General features: G+C 38.0%; 1 protein-coding gene across 1 annotated transcript in view; it reads right to left on the bottom strand.

The window, feature by feature from the left end:
* Positions 1-17,604, bottom strand: part of PREX2 (phosphatidylinositol-3,4,5-trisphosphate-dependent Rac exchange factor 2) — a 186,547-nt gene that overhangs the window by 123,852 nt on the left and 45,091 nt on the right. The window contains exons 2-6 of the mRNA XM_010575899.1: positions 11,519-11,590; positions 11,322-11,444; positions 9,411-9,515; positions 6,489-6,590; positions 4,574-4,735 (exon numbers count right to left, since the gene is read on the bottom strand). Of these exons, the coding sequence (XP_010574201.1) occupies positions 4,574-4,735; positions 6,489-6,590; positions 9,411-9,515; positions 11,322-11,444; positions 11,519-11,590 (564 nt within the window). The remainder of the gene's footprint in view (positions 1-4,573; positions 4,736-6,488; positions 6,591-9,410; positions 9,516-11,321; positions 11,445-11,518; positions 11,591-17,604) is intronic.

A 17,604-nucleotide genomic window follows, 5' to 3' on the forward strand; every position in this document is an offset into this window, starting at 1 on the left:
CTCTCCCCTGTCCAGCTGAGGGAGGGAGTGATAGAGTGGCTTTGGTGGGCACCTGGCATCCAGCCAGGGCCAACCCACCACAGTATTGTAGAAACAAACCTGTTTTAATCATCTTCCAACAAAACATATAAAGGATTCAGTTGGAAAAAACTGACCTGCAAAGCAGGCTTATACTGTGAATCTAGACTAGTTTTTCCTCCATCTATCCTACTGAATCATTGAAGACTCCAAACATCTAACTCTAGAGCAGTCCTCTCCTGTGGGTAGCACTGGCACCAAGGAATGTGGTTTTTCAGGATATTTGGTGAGGAAATGAATACCCCGTAAGATCTCGGAGCCTGCAGGCTACTTAGGTAAAACTGGCTTTTAACAACCTTTGGATGCCAGTCAGTCACCTATCATTCCACTAAGGCAACAGCTCAGGCAAGAGGTCTGAAATGTGGGCTACCATGACCACATCACAAAATAAATGCATTTAAAATGCATGGAAAGGAGACTATATGCAAGAAATTTAAAACGATATCCCCTTCATCCTTAAGCCACTAAATACCCATCTCTGACATTATAAATAACCTTTATTACTGTAAGATGAAAAGCAGCATTTGTTGGTTTGTTACAAAAGCTACTTATCTACATATTCTGGGCAAATTCCAGTCAAACATCGAGGCCTGACCGTACTGATTCAGTGGCCAGCTCATTAACAGTGATAAACGTCAGAAATTACAGATATTAACTTACTCTTCAATACTTGTACATGGGCATAGGAAACAGAAATAAATAGGGGAAAGGGCTAAAAATTCTGGAGTTTAAACAAGATATGTCTATTAAAATACTACTTGATGATATGGTAGAACAGAAAGGAACAGAATACCCCATGCTATTGTCACTAACTTGGCCTGTGACTCAGACTGGGTTGTTTGGTTTCCAGCTTACAACAAATGCAACAATTTTATTTTTCCTTCTCTCACTAAAACATCCACGCAAATTTTACTGACAGACTCCTTCAGCTGCTGAGCCATTCTCCAGCTGAGACAGCCACCTACACAAGTTCTGAATTCAGGCCAATAAATTTAACCACTTAGGAAATTAAGGGAGAAAGTCATTGTACTCAAAATTTTCTTTCTTGAAACAGATGTTCCATTTTTCCATGAATCTGTATTTTTATCATAACAAACACAAGCTTCTTTTTATGACACTTATGTATAGGAATTCAAGTCATGCTTTGATCAGATTCTAAAAATAGTCTTTATTTTTTTCCCTTTCCTTCTAGTTGGGGCCAAGCAATGTGCTAAGCATTTCCTTCTGGAAGGAAATCTCCAACAAGTTTGCCTCTTTATTTTTAGGCGATGCATAAAACCAGATGTTTATTTAATTATATCCAGTCTCATACATTGCATTCAGAGATTTTTTTTGTAGTTGTTGCTGGGAATCATTCAAAATACTGTTAGCTCTTATACACGTTCTGCAACTCTTACCATTTCAAGGACTAACTGTATATTATGTTTGAAAAGGATGCATATACTAAGATCAAGGCAATTTTGCCACATTAGGCACCCTGTGGTTGCCATATGATAACATCAAACCTGATCAGCTAAACTAAAATAAACACCACATAATTCTACTGAAAACATACTATTTTAAGACAATGGCACTATTTCAGAGTTCAAGCACAAGTTAAATCCTAAAATTAAATCAGGGAAGGGGGAGGGGGGGCGGAACGGGACGACACAAAAAAAAACAAAAAACAAAGAAAACAAACAAAAAAACCACCAAGGTTGGAAGGAAATTACTATGTTACAGTTCACAGAACACATTCTGAGCACAGAGCGAAAAAGTCTATGTTTCACATGCTTCTGTCCATATTGTTACCCTTCCTTATTGTTACCTTCGCTTGTTAATATATTTCCAACAGCAAACATATTTACCACTGTATGTCTTACTAAGGACTCCGAAAAAACTTAATGCAGGAAAGTGGATTCCCTTTTAAGGGTTAGAGGTTTGAGGTCAGTTCTTAACTAACTTAAATGACTAATAATGCATTGAGTTAATAATACTGGAACTTCATACTTGAGTGTGTTCATTAAGATGGATTTGACAAATACCTGTAAGACTCAGGCACTGAAAGCATGTAGAAAAATTTTAATCACTATAGTGCAGTAGAAAACTTAATTGAAAAGTTCAAAAGAATAGGAGTAAACTCAGTGATAGGCAATAAGGATTATTCAACAAATTTCATTGCCATAAAATATTCAGCACCGTAAGCACTTAACTTGCTATTGCTTCTATCATGAAGTTATTGCACAAGCATGTCTAATGCATTTTAATATTCCCATATACTAATCTTTTCAAGTTATTGCTGATGACAGCAAGTCCAAGCTAATTACAAAAAGAAAATTATTTTCACCTAATCTAAACAAGCAGCTGTTAAGCTATTTGCTTCTTTTGGAAAGCGTTAAGTCAACCAGACCTCCTCTCAATTAAAACATTTAGAGGTTTACTTTACCTAAGTAGTCTTTTCTTTTTCAAAATCCTACGAACAATATCATGGCATGAGTACACACTCTCGGTCATTTGTTTTTAATGACTTTTTTTTTTTTTTTGAGATTGAGGATTACAACTAAATGCAGAAAGGCTTATCTGAATACAGACAAGCAATTATATAGCTTTTGTACTTGCTAAAATTCCTTCTCTTGAGGCACAGTGAATTTTTGTGGATTGTGTTATAGTGACAGTCCTGTACCAAAAGACTACAGTGCCCTGAACTCTGGCATAAGAGGACTTCTCTGCCCTAAATTATACCTACCCCAATTACAGAAATGGAAGAGCGGTTCTTGAAAATGCTGCTACACAGGAAAAATACCTTAGGTGACACATTTCAAATCCTACAAATGAACTGAAGAAACACAAAGACTTTTGATTAAAGTAAAATTAGTTGCTTAATCCACGCTTAGAAAGAATCAAACCTTCCCACACTACTCAATTAACAACCCCCCAAAGGTATGCATACGTCCACACATCAGGAGATTTCATGTGGAGCAGACAGGAAATAATTTTGCAGTGTCACGGGCAGTATTCAGGCGGTTCTTTGTTCTGTGTAATTTTTATGCCTTTTTCAGATAGTGGCTTGTTCTGCTGAACCATTCTGGAAGCAGGGTGAGATTGAATCCACTGCTGCAGAAGCAGAGTGCATCCTTAGGCACAGCAAGTTCAAGAAACAAGTTCAAGAAACAGCAGGTGTGGTAAGCAGGAGATGTAGGGAGGGAACAGAGCTCTGTAGAAACTCTTTTTTGTTTCTGCTGTTTTATCTATTACTATGAATATCCGCTTAAAAGTTGACTCTTCTAGTCAATAGTCTAATTTTCAGTTGTCAGACTTCCTGGGGAAATCTGACAGTTAAAGTTCAGACAGGTCTATCTCAAAGCTTTCTCTGATTCACTGTCCTATCAGTGTCCCTCACCCTTTCTTTTCTCTGCACTGTACAAATGCCATTTCCCACTACATAGCTGAAAGATCAGGTGTCAGTCTATCAGACTAACGTGCAAAAAATACATTATTCTTGCTAACTTTTCCTGCCAGCAAGCCTTCCACAAAGCTTAAAGGGATAAAATCTCTTCCTCTAGTTCTTAAGCAGCTCTCTTAGGAAGAGAAGTAGCACATTCGAGCAAAGTATTCAAAAAAAGCAAAGAACTACTTCCATGTTGAAGTAAAAAATCTTGTGTATTATATTCCAAACTGACTTTTTAAAAAATGTCTACATTGCTTGATTTATATTTCTTTTACTGGGAGTTCACTTGTGTTTCCCTCTCACCTCAGTGCTGGCAGCTGAGAAATTTCAATACAGAACACCTAAGGCAATTTAATGATACACTCATTATCTACAACTATCTTTCTGTATAAACTAATTACAGTGCTCAAAATAATACAAAAGGAAGATTCTGGTGCTACAACTACTTGATCTTCTTGTTATCTAGAGGGAAGGATGGCTCTTCTGGTTACTGTGGAAAACTCTAACTCAGAGACAGACCTATGGTTTCTTCACAAAACTAAAGCATTAAAGCTCTACCATTTGCAAACAATTAAAAAAACCCAACAAGTCTTACACAGATTCTGTTGAATGCATTTATGTTAGTTTAGCTCAGCCAATAGTAAGGGACTACCTACAAGCTGACAAAAACTTGTAGACTCAGTGCTTAATCAATAATAAATAATCAAATTTTTTTCAACCAGACAAAATGCTATTAGGCAGGCATTGACAGCAGTAAAATCAGAGAAGCAGTTATATTAAGATTTATAGATGTGTATATGTGCACACATACATGTTGATGTAAATGATCAACGTTCTAAGTCAAACCCTAAATATTTGCCCTCTTTCCTGGAAGCCTGCTATTTTATATAACGATGCTCAGTCATGGACAACACTTAATTTACAGAGTAGATCCCAAATAAAAGCTGTGATTTCACAGAATTGAGGAGGTGACAGTACCTCAGGATCACAATAACAAGTGCAATATATGCTTGTTGAAAACTGTTACTCCCTCCTCAATATACAAAGCAACAAATCTTACGACAGTACCTCCCATCCTTCAACATGAGACTGCCATTCTTCCAAAAACTCTAGTTTTTCCATTTGTCTCTTGGCTTCATTTATGTTGGAACAGACAGCTTTCATGGCCTGGAGGGCTTCCATTAGTGCCGCATAGTCACTGTGCTTCCTTGGAGTCCGCTTCAGTAACTCCTATTTAGACATTTTTTTAAAAAAAAGGAAAAAAAAGAAACCTGTCTTTGATTTCTAAAGGTACATTACAGGAGACTTAAATCGACTAGGATACAAAATCAAAAAGTAGCCAGACTTCTCTTTTACCAGGTGAAAAAGTAATAAACCCTCCAGTGTTGTGTCCTAGTAGGACACTAAAACCCAGAGAAATATATTACTAACAATAAAAACAATCACAACTTAGTAACAAGTTTGCATTTCAGCTACTTTCTTCCCCCAACAATGTTTCTTCATGTTGAGCTTCATTTTTTGGTGGGGTTTTTGTGTTGTTTTTTTATATTCCACAGGATGGAACTAATCAACAGCAAGGATAATTCTGATTAAAAATGTTAGTTTACTTATGTCAAAATTAACACCTTCCTTTCCTGCAACTTAGGGGAAAAAAATATGCTCCTTTAGCTCCACGCTATTGTTTAATCTAGTGCAATACACCAGAGCACTGAACAATAGCTTAGGTGACTCACTGATTTCAGATGGTTACTGGTAATGGCAGCCATACTAAAGAACGAAAGTGAAGTTGCCAGTATTCATCTGAGATTTGCCATCTCAAACTACCAACCACCCACTGACAGCTGGAATGACTACGGACTGCCTGCAGTGCATATACCCTGACTGAGGCATGGGTACATTCCTCTGGAGCCCTAACCCTGCTGCCACCACACACTGTATTTAAATTTATTTAACATAAATATATTCATTTCATTGCCCCCTAGAGTAATTCATTAGTCATTTTCCCATTTTGTCTGTAGATCCTTCATTCAAAAAAAAAAAACGAATATAAAAATAATTTTAAAATAGGCCAAGGGAACTGTAAAACCACAGATATCTGGGATGACTCAAACTTCATTGCAATTATTATATTCTTTAACTTATTTTAAAAAACTTAATTTTAACATGTTTACTTCTAGGTTTTTATGTCAGTGCAATGAAATGCATATGCCTCACAACTGGCAATGTTTCAGATCTAAACTCACACACGCATTGTGAAAAATACTGTCCAATAATCAGGTTTCAAGTAGCTTCTAGAGCAGAATCTGCTTTGGCTTTTCTCTAACAGTTTGACACAATAAACAATACTAGATCTTAGTTAAGCAAAAGTTTGTTTTAAATATTTACTTTAAATATTTACTTTCCTGTATTATTTTATTTCCTAACATGGAAAAATTTCAGTAACTCGGAGGTTTATCAGCACTTCAACATTTGTCATTAATTTTTAAGTTGTAACAGTAAGATAAACATAAGTGTGCATAGAACCACCTACAGCATCTTACTGTTACTCTACAGTTTTTCTTACAAATCATTTTCATAAATATTTTTCATTTGCCATTTGCTGATGGTAAATTAGAATCATCAAAGCATGTCACTAACAAACTCTGCTATCCCATGCATTTTAAGCAAGGGCATGGTCAAACCCAGCTGAAATCAGTCTCATTTAACTTCCTTAAATGGCTCACTTCCATTTAACAATGGAGAGACAACCTTACAACTAGACACAGAAGGGAGCTAATCATCTTGACCCAGCCAAACTCCTCAGTTCTTTTCATACTGATGTCAGAAGACTTGCCACTAGCTTTAATGAGAGCAGGTCTGGGTCCAGTATCTAATAAAGAGATTATTCACTGTTTAGACAGATTGTTCCTGCAGTTCGGAAATAAGCTTAGCAACCAGTTTTATATAGAAAGTATAAAGTCCTAAATAAAAATCTTGTAAGTACCTTCAAAAGAAGGGGATACTTGCATATTCTCTGTATCGGCGTTACTAGATATCCCTCCAATGGTACATCTGTGTTCTTGCGTCCTCCAAGGAGCATGCAATTCTAGAGCATGAATAGTTTTACAAATTATTAAAAAATCCTGAGAAAATTATCAGAAATAAAGACAAGGGCATATGTACACAGCAATATTAGCTAAGCTATATATAAATTGTATACATATATGTAATGAGGGAGGTTTGCAAGACTGTCAAAAGAACATGCTTGAACACATGCACAGGCAGGGACATTGACTATCACACATGACAAGGAAGCCACAATGGTATTATGCAGGCATCTCCCCTAGGTACCTTCTTCATCCAGTCTGATTAAAAGCGGGCTTTTTTTAAATTTTAAAAATAACAGACAGTAAATAAAATGCTAAAAATATGCTTTCATACTTCAACAAACAAAAATAAAAACAATTCAGGGTGACCGCTATAGGTGCTGTTGCTTCCAAAAGGTGTGTTTGCAACACTAAGTAGCATCAAAGACGGTTTGAAATGTTTGAACAAGGCCATCCTAATACACACACAGGAAAAAAAAAAAAAGTGTTCTGTTTACATGCTTCTATATTTAAATGTGACGTGCAATGAATGAAAAAAACCTTAGTCATGGGCTAAAGAATATGTTAGTTTTGACAAGACATCCAACTACGGAAACAGAGAATACATGAAATACAGGGTAGAAACATCCATGAAAAAGCAGCTGACAGAGAAAAGAATAAGGGCTATTTGGGATAATGAAGCATGCAAGGGACATCACAGCAAATATTTGGAATTGCTGGAATTTAAGTGTAAGTACATAAAGACTTAAAGTAACAATGAAAATTATTTTATGGAGAGATCAGAAGGCATTGTGATGCAATGGTATGAGATAATCTACAACTTCAAAGAGCAAGATGTCTAAACTGAGGACACTAAACAAAAGTAGTTTAACACGGCCAGATGGTAGGTTGACGCAGGCCACAAGTCTGGATGCAGACACATTGATGGAACAGAGGCTACACAACTGGGTGGCCACTCCACTCAGCATGTAACTCACAATGCACATACCCCATAACCAGTGCTGCTATGGGGATCTCTACACCCACCCTTAAGTCTCTGCTTTGTACTCATGGTTAACTAGCTTCTATCTTAGCCTAAAGGATCCTTTATCCCAAAGGATCTCACTTAACCTGCCAACAAAAAAGCTTTACTGATAAAGACCAAGCAAGATAAAGGCAATAAAGACTACAGATTTATATTATGACTGCCTCTATACTTAAAGGCTCAAAAGTCTGGTTTCAGCCCCCAATTATTTATAGATAATCACATCTCTAATGACCTGGATTGTCCTGTCTGGCTAGAAGGCTTCAATTGTACTTTCAAAGTGCAGTCAGACCTCCCGTTCTCTAGGTGAGACTGCTGCTGCTTACTCTACAGACATGTCCTGAATCTACGAGGAACCCAAAACAGATGTGAAAGCCCTGTGCATGCACCCAGGAGTACATGACACTGACACATCATGAACTGCCACAACTGCACACTTGGCTTCCTTTCTCACAAAACAAGCTCTTTGCAATCTTTCTCCGGAGTATTTTGCTTTTTGTCTCTGTAGTCAGCATTCACCCCTTCTTCTTGAGTCTGGCCATGCTGCTCCCAATACAAGAACCATGTGTGTGAAGCTCCTCAATCTGGGGCAAGGTGAACGATACTGTGTCAACCGCTGAGGAAAAACAGGACAACTTTGAAGTTGTTTTTAACTGTGAATGGAACACTGCTGAACAAGAGACTCTTAGCAAAAAGGCAGATGGCGCTTCACGTCACCCAGTACCCCCCTACAATAAGGAAATTCCTACAATGCTCATTAACTTGGCTGTAAATAAATGCAGCTAGGAAGGGAGTCAGATCCAGTATCTTTCAAAAATGTAGTGAGCTGCAATAGGGCAACTTCACCAAGAACTCTGTCAACAGCAGTAGTAAAAGCCTACTGCATACTAAAAATAGTTAATGAAATCAAATCAAATTTGTGATACTGCCATCACTGGCATCATCTTTTTTTTAACCATACCTGTGATGCTTTGCTGATAGTGTCATTTGATCTCCAGTCCCAAAATGCAATAATCAGATCTGATCACTCCGAAATTTGATACCATATCCATGAGCATCTTCTCAGGTATTTAAGTTCTAATATAGTAGGCCCCACATTTCAAAGCTGACCTTGTTACCACAGGACACCATGAAGGAAAACACAAAAATCATTCCACACTGAACCCTTTTTTTAACATCTAATGTCAGCTACTAGGAAACTCAGTATTTACACAGAAACTGGTTTTGCTGTGGGAAAATCATGAGGACTGTCATACTTAACATTTTAAAACACCTCCTTATTTGTCCTATAAAGTGAAAGACTAATTGTGTAGCTATTTCTTTTGACCTCAGATTAAGTCAGCATCTAAGATCAGGATGGCTACTCTATGATCCATAACAAAACATTTCTCTGTCTGGCACAGCTGCGGCTACAGTACCAGAACATCGACCTTCTCTTCAGAAGTTCTGATGAGTCTTTCAGCTTCCTTTCTATAATTTCTTTCCCTATCCCTCCTCATATATCTTATCCTATTCTTTTTCCTTTCTACAGACACAGCTGGATTTACACCCTTGTCTCTTGGCCAGCAAGTTCAAGGCACGCTGCCTAATGCTGTATTATGCATGGATCCAAGTGCAGCAGTAAAAATACGACGTACACAACCTGTTCCTCTGGAAACATCACCCCCAGCTGAAACTGCCTGCTAACTGCTTGCAGGTGTGCTTGTAGTTGTTACATGCTAGAGGTGACAATGCTAACAATTCACTGCCCAGTCAAAAAATACTAAGTTAGAACACCACTTTAAAGTTTATTTACCAAAAGAAACGTCCGCACTGTTCTTATTTTGTTAAGGTCAAGCAGAACTTTCTGTGCCTTCTCGTGGTTACTGCAGTATTCATCATAGATACGGAATTTCTCTTTCTGCAGAAACAAAGAAATACATTGTTCTTCACTTGCCATTTTGATTGTCTTTTTAATTAATAAAACACGGAATGAACACTTTTCAAAGCTGAATAGCTAATATAGTCTTCATTTTGGAAGGTCAGCTCTTCCTCCTACATTTATTATCTGAGGTCCAGCCTCAAATTAGAATTATGAACATTCTGGAACCATCACTTGGGAATTTCAATCATAGAATACCAGGTTGGAAGGGACTTCAAGGATCATCTGGTCCAACCTTTCTTGGCAAAAGGTCTAGACAAGATGGCCCAGCACCCTGCCCAGCCAAATCTTAAAAGTGTCCAATGTTGGGGAATCCACCACTTCCCTGGGGAGATTATTCCAATGGCTGATTGTTCTCATTGTGAAAAATCTTCCTCTTGTGCCTCATTAGAATCTCCCCAGCAGTAACTTGTACCCATTATCCCTGTCTTACCCATGTGACTCCTTGTAAAAAGGGCATCTCCTCCTTCTTTGTAGCCACCCTTTAAATACTGGAACATGGTGATAAGGTCTCCCCTAACCCTTCTTTTCTCAAGGCTGAACAAACCCAGTTCTCCCAGCCTTTCCTCATACAGCAGGCTTCCCATCTTTGTGGCCCTTCTCTGGACCCTCTCCAGCCTGTCCACATCTTTTTTGTATAGGAGGGACCAAAACTGAGCACAGTGGGATAATGACTTCTTTATCTCTGCTGGTGATGCCTTTGTTGATGCAACCCAGCATTCTGTTGGCTTGCTTTGCCACAGAAGCACACTGTTCACGCATATTGAGCTTGTGGTCCACCAGGACCCCCAGATTCCTTTCCATAGAGCTGCTCCCCACCCGGGTAGATCCCAGCCTGTGCTGCACTCCTGGATTATGTTTTCCCAGGTGCAAGACTTTACATGTATCTTTGTTGAACTTTGTAAGGTTTTGCTGAAAAATTTCAGAGGCCGGACTACCACAAAAAACATAGGATTAAAAAACAGGAAGAAAATGCACAATGAGTGGCATATTTACTGACATCATTACCTATTTTGTTTGCAAACATGATCCATACTTCTGCAGAGTCAAAAACTCAACTGCTGTAAAATGTTCCTATGAACCATTAAAAATTTTCTCCTTCCACAATGAATAAACAAACACTTAGCAAACAAATGGGACTCTAAACAGAGATAACAATGAAACCTAGACTTTTTGTTAGGTCTACAACTGAAAGCAAACTAACTTGTCCTGATTTTGCACAGCTCTGTAATGCTGACATCCTTGTTTTGCTCCAACAGGAAAAAATAACACTCCTAGAAAACAATTACTACAGGACATACAAATATACTTGTGGAGGTATTGCAGTTGTGAGAAGTAAAATACCTTCACAGTCCAGAACCATGGAGATATTTTACCCAGCATATGCAATTCTTTGTTAAATATTCACATTTTTGCCTAGCATCAAAGGAGAATAAAAATAAAGTATATTATTGCTTTTGCTGTTTCATGCAACCCTGGTCCTCGTACCTCCATATCACTTATAGGCACCAGCCTTGCCCACACTGCAGGACTCTGTTTGTCAGTCTGGGCTAATTTGGTGAATAAAAAAGTGATGAAACAACAAAAGTTCCTTCTTCATTTTCCTCCCCTCTTTTTTTTTTGGAAATGACAGTAACGAAGAGATGACCTCAAAGTATTCTACATTATGCAATCAAGTCATATTTTGTCCTCACGACTATGTACACTCATCATCATGACAGTAATTAATAAGGACAATTAGTAAAGGAAAAAAGTGAAATAAGGACGTAATAATAGATAGCGTACATAATGAAGAAAGCAGGTTCCAACTTCATGCTGCGCATTAGGTTCTGGCTGTAAGCACTCCTCCACCAGGGACAGGAAGTTTTTGTGAACTGCAAGAATATCTTCAATATTTGAAAACAACATCTGCAAAAGAATACAACATACATAAATAAAACATCAGATACAAAACAGAAGAAATATGCAATTAGGACACCAACCTTAACTGTCTCTTCTGTGACATTTTTATCCACTTTGGCTGTAGCACACTGGATCATTCGGTGAAGGAAAGCCTGCATGAAACAAAGCAAATAAGGAAAAGTTATTTCAGGAAGACTTGAACAACTGTTAGCATTTAATGCTTATAATTTGTTTCCCAAATTTCTTATGCTTTGGATATAAAGTCACATCAGAATATTATTCAGAATCTAAGACAAGTATTTGATTTATAAAGCACTTAGTAGTCCTGGTACCCTAACATGATATAAAACCCTATCTACATAGCGTTAAAAAGAGTTAAACAGTGAAATATTATTGAAGCTGAGAAACTGAACATTCTCTGAAGTACCACTTCCACCCTGCACTGATATTACAATCAAGCAAGTGCAAAATGAGTCATTTTCAAAATCTCTCTCTAGCACTTTACAAATTGACTACAAGACAAGCTGAAATAAGCCGCTAATTTCTAAATTAAAACTAGTCAGGAGATACTATTATGAAATGCAACTTTTACCACAGTAACCACAAGTAAGATTTTAGATGTATTAATAATCAAACCTATTGTAAAGTAAATTGGCTTAAACAACAGTCAGCTGCACCTGGTTTTGCTTAATGAAAATGTTCACTCTTCCCTCCCCAAGAACCTCACCCATGGGGAACAAATGATAAGTTAGTAATACTACTAATGAAATACCAAAAGAGTAAGTTTTCTATATTTCACATTCCAGAACTGGAAACAACAAGAAGGGATGTACAGTAAGACATTCCAAAAGAAATAAATCAGTCCAGGTACAAAGCATATAATTAATTTTTATGAATTCATCTCATTACAAAGACTGGGTACTTTCTGAAAACATCTGCACACTGTAGAATAAAATTTTACATTGATAATTCTTCACACTGACACACATATTCTTTAGTCATTAAAAGCTGGCACCACAAGTGCACAAATATCATGTCTTTCATAACCATTTAGCTCCAAGTCACTGTGCATTGTACACTGTACACGAACTCATCTAAATTCTGGCGTGGTGCAAATTCCATAAAAGAGCCAATAAATAACCCCTGTGTGGAAGGACAGCAGTCACAGCATCCCTTTTTTTCTCTCTGCTGGGACTTAAACATTTTCATTCCCAAGCAGTGATCCTTTCTCTGCTGAAGAGGACTATGTAACTGGCATTACACATTTTTATTACTGAAGAGACAAATCTAGTTATCCAGGACATAAAGAGAATTAAGTTTGGCATATTGTCAGCATATTGTATGTTGCTCTCTACAGTGATGTAGATTTTCTACTTCTTTAAACCCTTCTTTTCCCTGACAATTTGTGCTTTCTTTCTAATGTTTTATTGATGGTAAAAAATGCCATTAATTCATTTGCAGCAGTTAACTGTTGGTGGACAACAGCCCTTTATATCCTTCCTTGCTACGAATATCCACAGGGGTTATGGCAAATTTGCTCTGCGCATCGCCTGTACAGCGTACAACCAATCCCACATAGAGCGAAAGCCTGTTTAACTGTATGACTCTAAATTAATTTTTGAAAGTTTTCATTAAACCAGCCAACAGTATTAAATATACTTTAGAATTGAGAGGGAAAAAAATAAATCACAAGAACTACCTCTGAAACTCATGTCTATTTTTACTATCTGTAATTTCTCTCTGTTCACATTATTTCCCCACAGACCAAACATACTGCTCATCTGCACTCATGTTATCCCAGAAGATCTTCATTTCCTGTAACTGTGAAGGAAGGTGAACATTCAGTTGGCTGAAAGCAAAACTGAGAACCATCTGGGAGCTGGGGCATTAGTTATTCTCGAGTGACTCAAGACGCTAGCCAAGAGTCATGAGGTCAAGAAGAGTATACATCAGCTGCAATAAACAGAGTTGTCCAAGCAGCACTGTCCCAGACCCCGCATCTGCAGAGGTTATCAGAAACTGAATCCAGGAAAATCCAAACTCTCACAGAACCCAGACACAAGTCACTAATTAAGGTAGGGAGGCCTAGGATGACTTCAGCCCCTTCCAGCAACTTGGTGCAAAAGCCTATATGTTATGTTGCTGTACTCATACTGCAGGGGTAGTGTAGTCACAATGCCAGTTTTTTCTACAGATTTGCCACCTGTTGTCCCTATCAATGCAGATTTGCTTCCTGAAAAAACCTTAAAACTACGTCCCACATCTGAATCTTACAGGGCACTCCCATGAAAGCACTACAAAGCCACACATCTCTCAGAATAACTGGAATAATCTCACATTTTCTAGAAGAGTGGTGTAAGAATTCAGGGGAGTGCAGGCAGGGGTGGAGGTGTCCACCTCCATCCACCTGCCACCAAGAACCATCCTTGGCAGACTTCACCTGCTGCGGAGTGAGTAATGCAAAGCAATGATGAAACCCAGGTTTCCATGATGCAAATGCCCTTACTAACTCCCTTCCTGGAACACAGAGATACCACTGACTCCACACACACAACACCTCTGCTCTGGGACTTTGCTAGGGAGAACAGACAACTGTCACCAGGCAGGAGGATGGAGAAGTAATTGCTTTTGTTACAGTGTAAGATAACCTTAATCCAGCACTGCGACTACGGAAAGATAAATGTCTCTGAACTTGTATGAACACACAGTAGGTCTGAGAGAGAGACAACTATTCAAAAGACTCCAAAATTATTTGAACAGCACCTGAGGACAACCAAGAACAGTTCTTCAAAATGTAGTAAACAAAGAAAAAGCAGGTCATTTATAGACACAACTTTAAGGAGGACCACATCATAGAAATAACAGACCTTAAAAGGAAAATATATTAGGAAGCCCAGAAAATGCTCAGGAATTGACAGCTGCTGAGCTAACAGAAAAACATTTATAAAAGCTTTTGAAGATAAACTCCATAAACTATTACTAACCAATGAAAAAACACACCTGTAAAAAAAAATGAAAGAAAAGTAAAATGGACATCTCAGCCAATTTACGATTCACTAAAGAACTGGACACACACAAAAAGTCAGAAACTCCCCTGAAAGACAGCACTGAGTGGCATCTAAAAATTCTACCATAACTTGAAGTCTGCTGCTCAAAGTCCAGACTTATTACTGAGCACATTACATGAAGGAGCAAAGCATTACAAATTGCAAGGACACAGCTAAACAGCCCCTGCTCCTGGACTGAGCAAACAACTGTAGCAATCAATTCGCACACATGATTCCCATACTTATCAAAAAAAAAAAAAAAACCCAACCAAAAACCAAATCACCGAAGCGAAAAATCAGCTCAAACTTAAGGCAATTTCATTTATCACGCACACATGTCAGTAAATCATGACTCATCTTTGTTTCCTGAACTATACTGCATGTCTTGCTGACATTACTTCAAGATTCATCTACATTAGCGTAGATGTTTCTTACCACTACATCAAGCACAGAGAATAACACATCTCTGTGCACTCCAGGATTCCAGACCTTTGTCACCTGGACAGTGAACTTCAACTTTCTCAAAGCTTTTCAAGCAGATTCCACAGTTTCCCTTAATTTACCTTCAATTCTTAGTTTTCTCAAGCAACACCAAAGCCATATGGTTTAAACGTAATATAATTTTCCAAATTTTCATCATATGCTACCAGCATTCTAGCTACATTGCTGTGGTACAGGGATTCACCCTTGCAGCACTGCAAATGGAGATCCGCTGCCTCTGGCACTCTCTGCCAGCCAGACTCTTGCTGACTTCCTGAATTCAGAGTTAAGAGATCTCTATGAAACATTTCAGAGGAGCAAGTTGGCTGGGTACCATAAACAGCAGTCTAAATTTAAAAGATCAGATGAAGTGAAAAGATAAAAGAGAGGATGTTTGTTATTTACATTAAAAAAAAATAATCCCGTTTTGTTTGCCAATTTTTAGAGCTGTCTATGGAAAACTTAGTCATTCTAGGAATATCCTTGAGTCAGTCAGATTGGTACAACCCCTGCCTCCGCAAAGTTTGAAATTCAAATTACAAACCTAAACTTCCTCAAGCATCTTTCTGGAAACTTTGTTAACATAAAATGGCATCTAATGAGCAGTGTATAGCTGCTTTGGAGAAGAAATGCCCAAAATGCTGAGAAAAATCTAAACATGAAGAGGCACATCTTTAGCAGTCTGACAAACTTGCAGACCAAAACATGGGGTACCAACTGAGTCTTTTGGAATAGGGGAGCAGCTACACATAAAATATGTAAGGTAACAGTTTAGGGCTAAGGTTTCCTAATTCCACTCGGGTCCTACTGGGGACATTAAAACTCTTATTTCTGGCTATGACTCAGGGTCTTTGTACCACGCTGGTAAGGAGGAAGGTAATTCACCTTCACCTTTCAGAAATGTGGCAAAGAATTACACAGAATGTTTGGAGAAGATTCCATACTAATTAGTATCAATGAAGATAACTACATCCTTTTTTCATGACTGTGTATTTATTACCTGCAAAATATTTTTACATACTTTCTGTACTAGTCCCTGTTCTAAATCTTTTACCCTTTTCCTCACACTGCTGTAAGACACACCAGGACTGAAAATTCAAACATAAAGACTGAAAATCCAAATTCAAAGAATTATAAAGGAATCTGTTCATTATGCCAAATAAGTCCTAATGTGTTTGCCTGTCTGTTGAGCTGCTGCCATTTTGTGAGGCAGCGTGTTTCACAGAGAACGCACACTGAGTTCCTGTTATGGGGATTTTACTTCTGGTCTTATCAAAATAAAAGTAGCATTGTTGGGTTGTTTGGTGGCGTTTATTTTCTCCATAGTTGCTCTGTGTATTGGGGTGGGGACGACACGACCAAAAAAACCACACCACCACTACAGATAGCACAAGAAGCTGCCAAGAGCACAAATGACTTCTCTGACATCTGGAATGGAATCAGGGAAGACAAAGAAGTCTGCCTGCAGAAGATTCCCAGGGCACGAAGAGTTTTCGCCTTCTCAACAGATAAGAAATTAAGTCCTGAAATTATGTCAGAGCACCTGGGTCACAAAATATATGTAACTATTTTTCTGAAAGCAATCATCCTACTTTTATGAGCCTAGAGAGAAATATTCTTTATTGTTTGAAAAGAGAATTAAAAGTTACTTATTTTTTCCTCTCAGACTTCTTGTAACATTTTTCTATCCTTAAATCTATACTGTCATAAATAAAAACAAGGTGGACTGCAAAAACATATATATATATTTTAATAAGGTCATTTCCTGTGTATTTTCACTTTAGGAAAACCAGTTCAACTGAAGCACCCAATCTATCATACTGAAGCCTGCTGAATAAAGCTAGCAAGATGTTTTGTACATTAAAACTGAATAAAATTTTATTTTGCTCACTGTCAAAAGACAAAATCCAAAAAGAAACCCACAACAAGGAAAATGTTCGTATATTACAATTTTTATAAGTGTCTACGATAATACGCTTATCTTCACAAATTTAGAAACACAAAGCTGAAATACTTGTGGTGTTTGTGTTTTCTCTTTACATTCTTAGTGTATCTATAGGCATCTGGATGGTGGAAAATATTTTGCTCCTTTTCACAATATTCCAATCCTAGAGAGAACACAGAGACCTACCTATACCTGGGAAGAAAACTACTCAAGATTATAGGTGACTAGCCAAATGTATTTTCTTAACATGGCTAATTCAGCTCACAGACATTGAGGTAGTATTTTGCACAGCAGTCTGAGGTTTGGCGCACTATAATTAATGCATGTCAGATTCCAGGTCCCAGAAGAACACCATGACGGTTTTGCTGAACCACTTTTGCTTGATTTTGCCACAAAAAAAACTAATTTCAATAGAGAAGACTCTAGCAGCAATAGCAGCTGTGGTAAGCACTGTGTGCTTACCCTCCTCTTCCCATTAACCTGTGCCAGACGCAGTGGCAGTAGCTGCTCAGGCTGGCTTCTGCTACTGAACAAAAAGACTCCTCTTCTCTCTCCAGTAATTCACCAGCTGAGGCACCACCTGTTTCTCCCATCTTGCCTGCAGGACTGGATGAATCACAAGCAGCAGAGAGAGCATCAGCCAAGGTCAGACATATTCTTTCTCCCTACTGTACCTAGAGCCACTTTCAAAGCT

Source organism: Haliaeetus leucocephalus, unplaced genomic scaffold, assembly GCF_000737465.1.
Source record: "Haliaeetus leucocephalus isolate CR32 unplaced genomic scaffold, Haliaeetus_leucocephalus-4.0 Scaffold506, whole genome shotgun sequence".
Classification (NCBI taxonomy): domain Eukaryota; kingdom Metazoa; phylum Chordata; class Aves; order Accipitriformes; family Accipitridae; genus Haliaeetus; species Haliaeetus leucocephalus.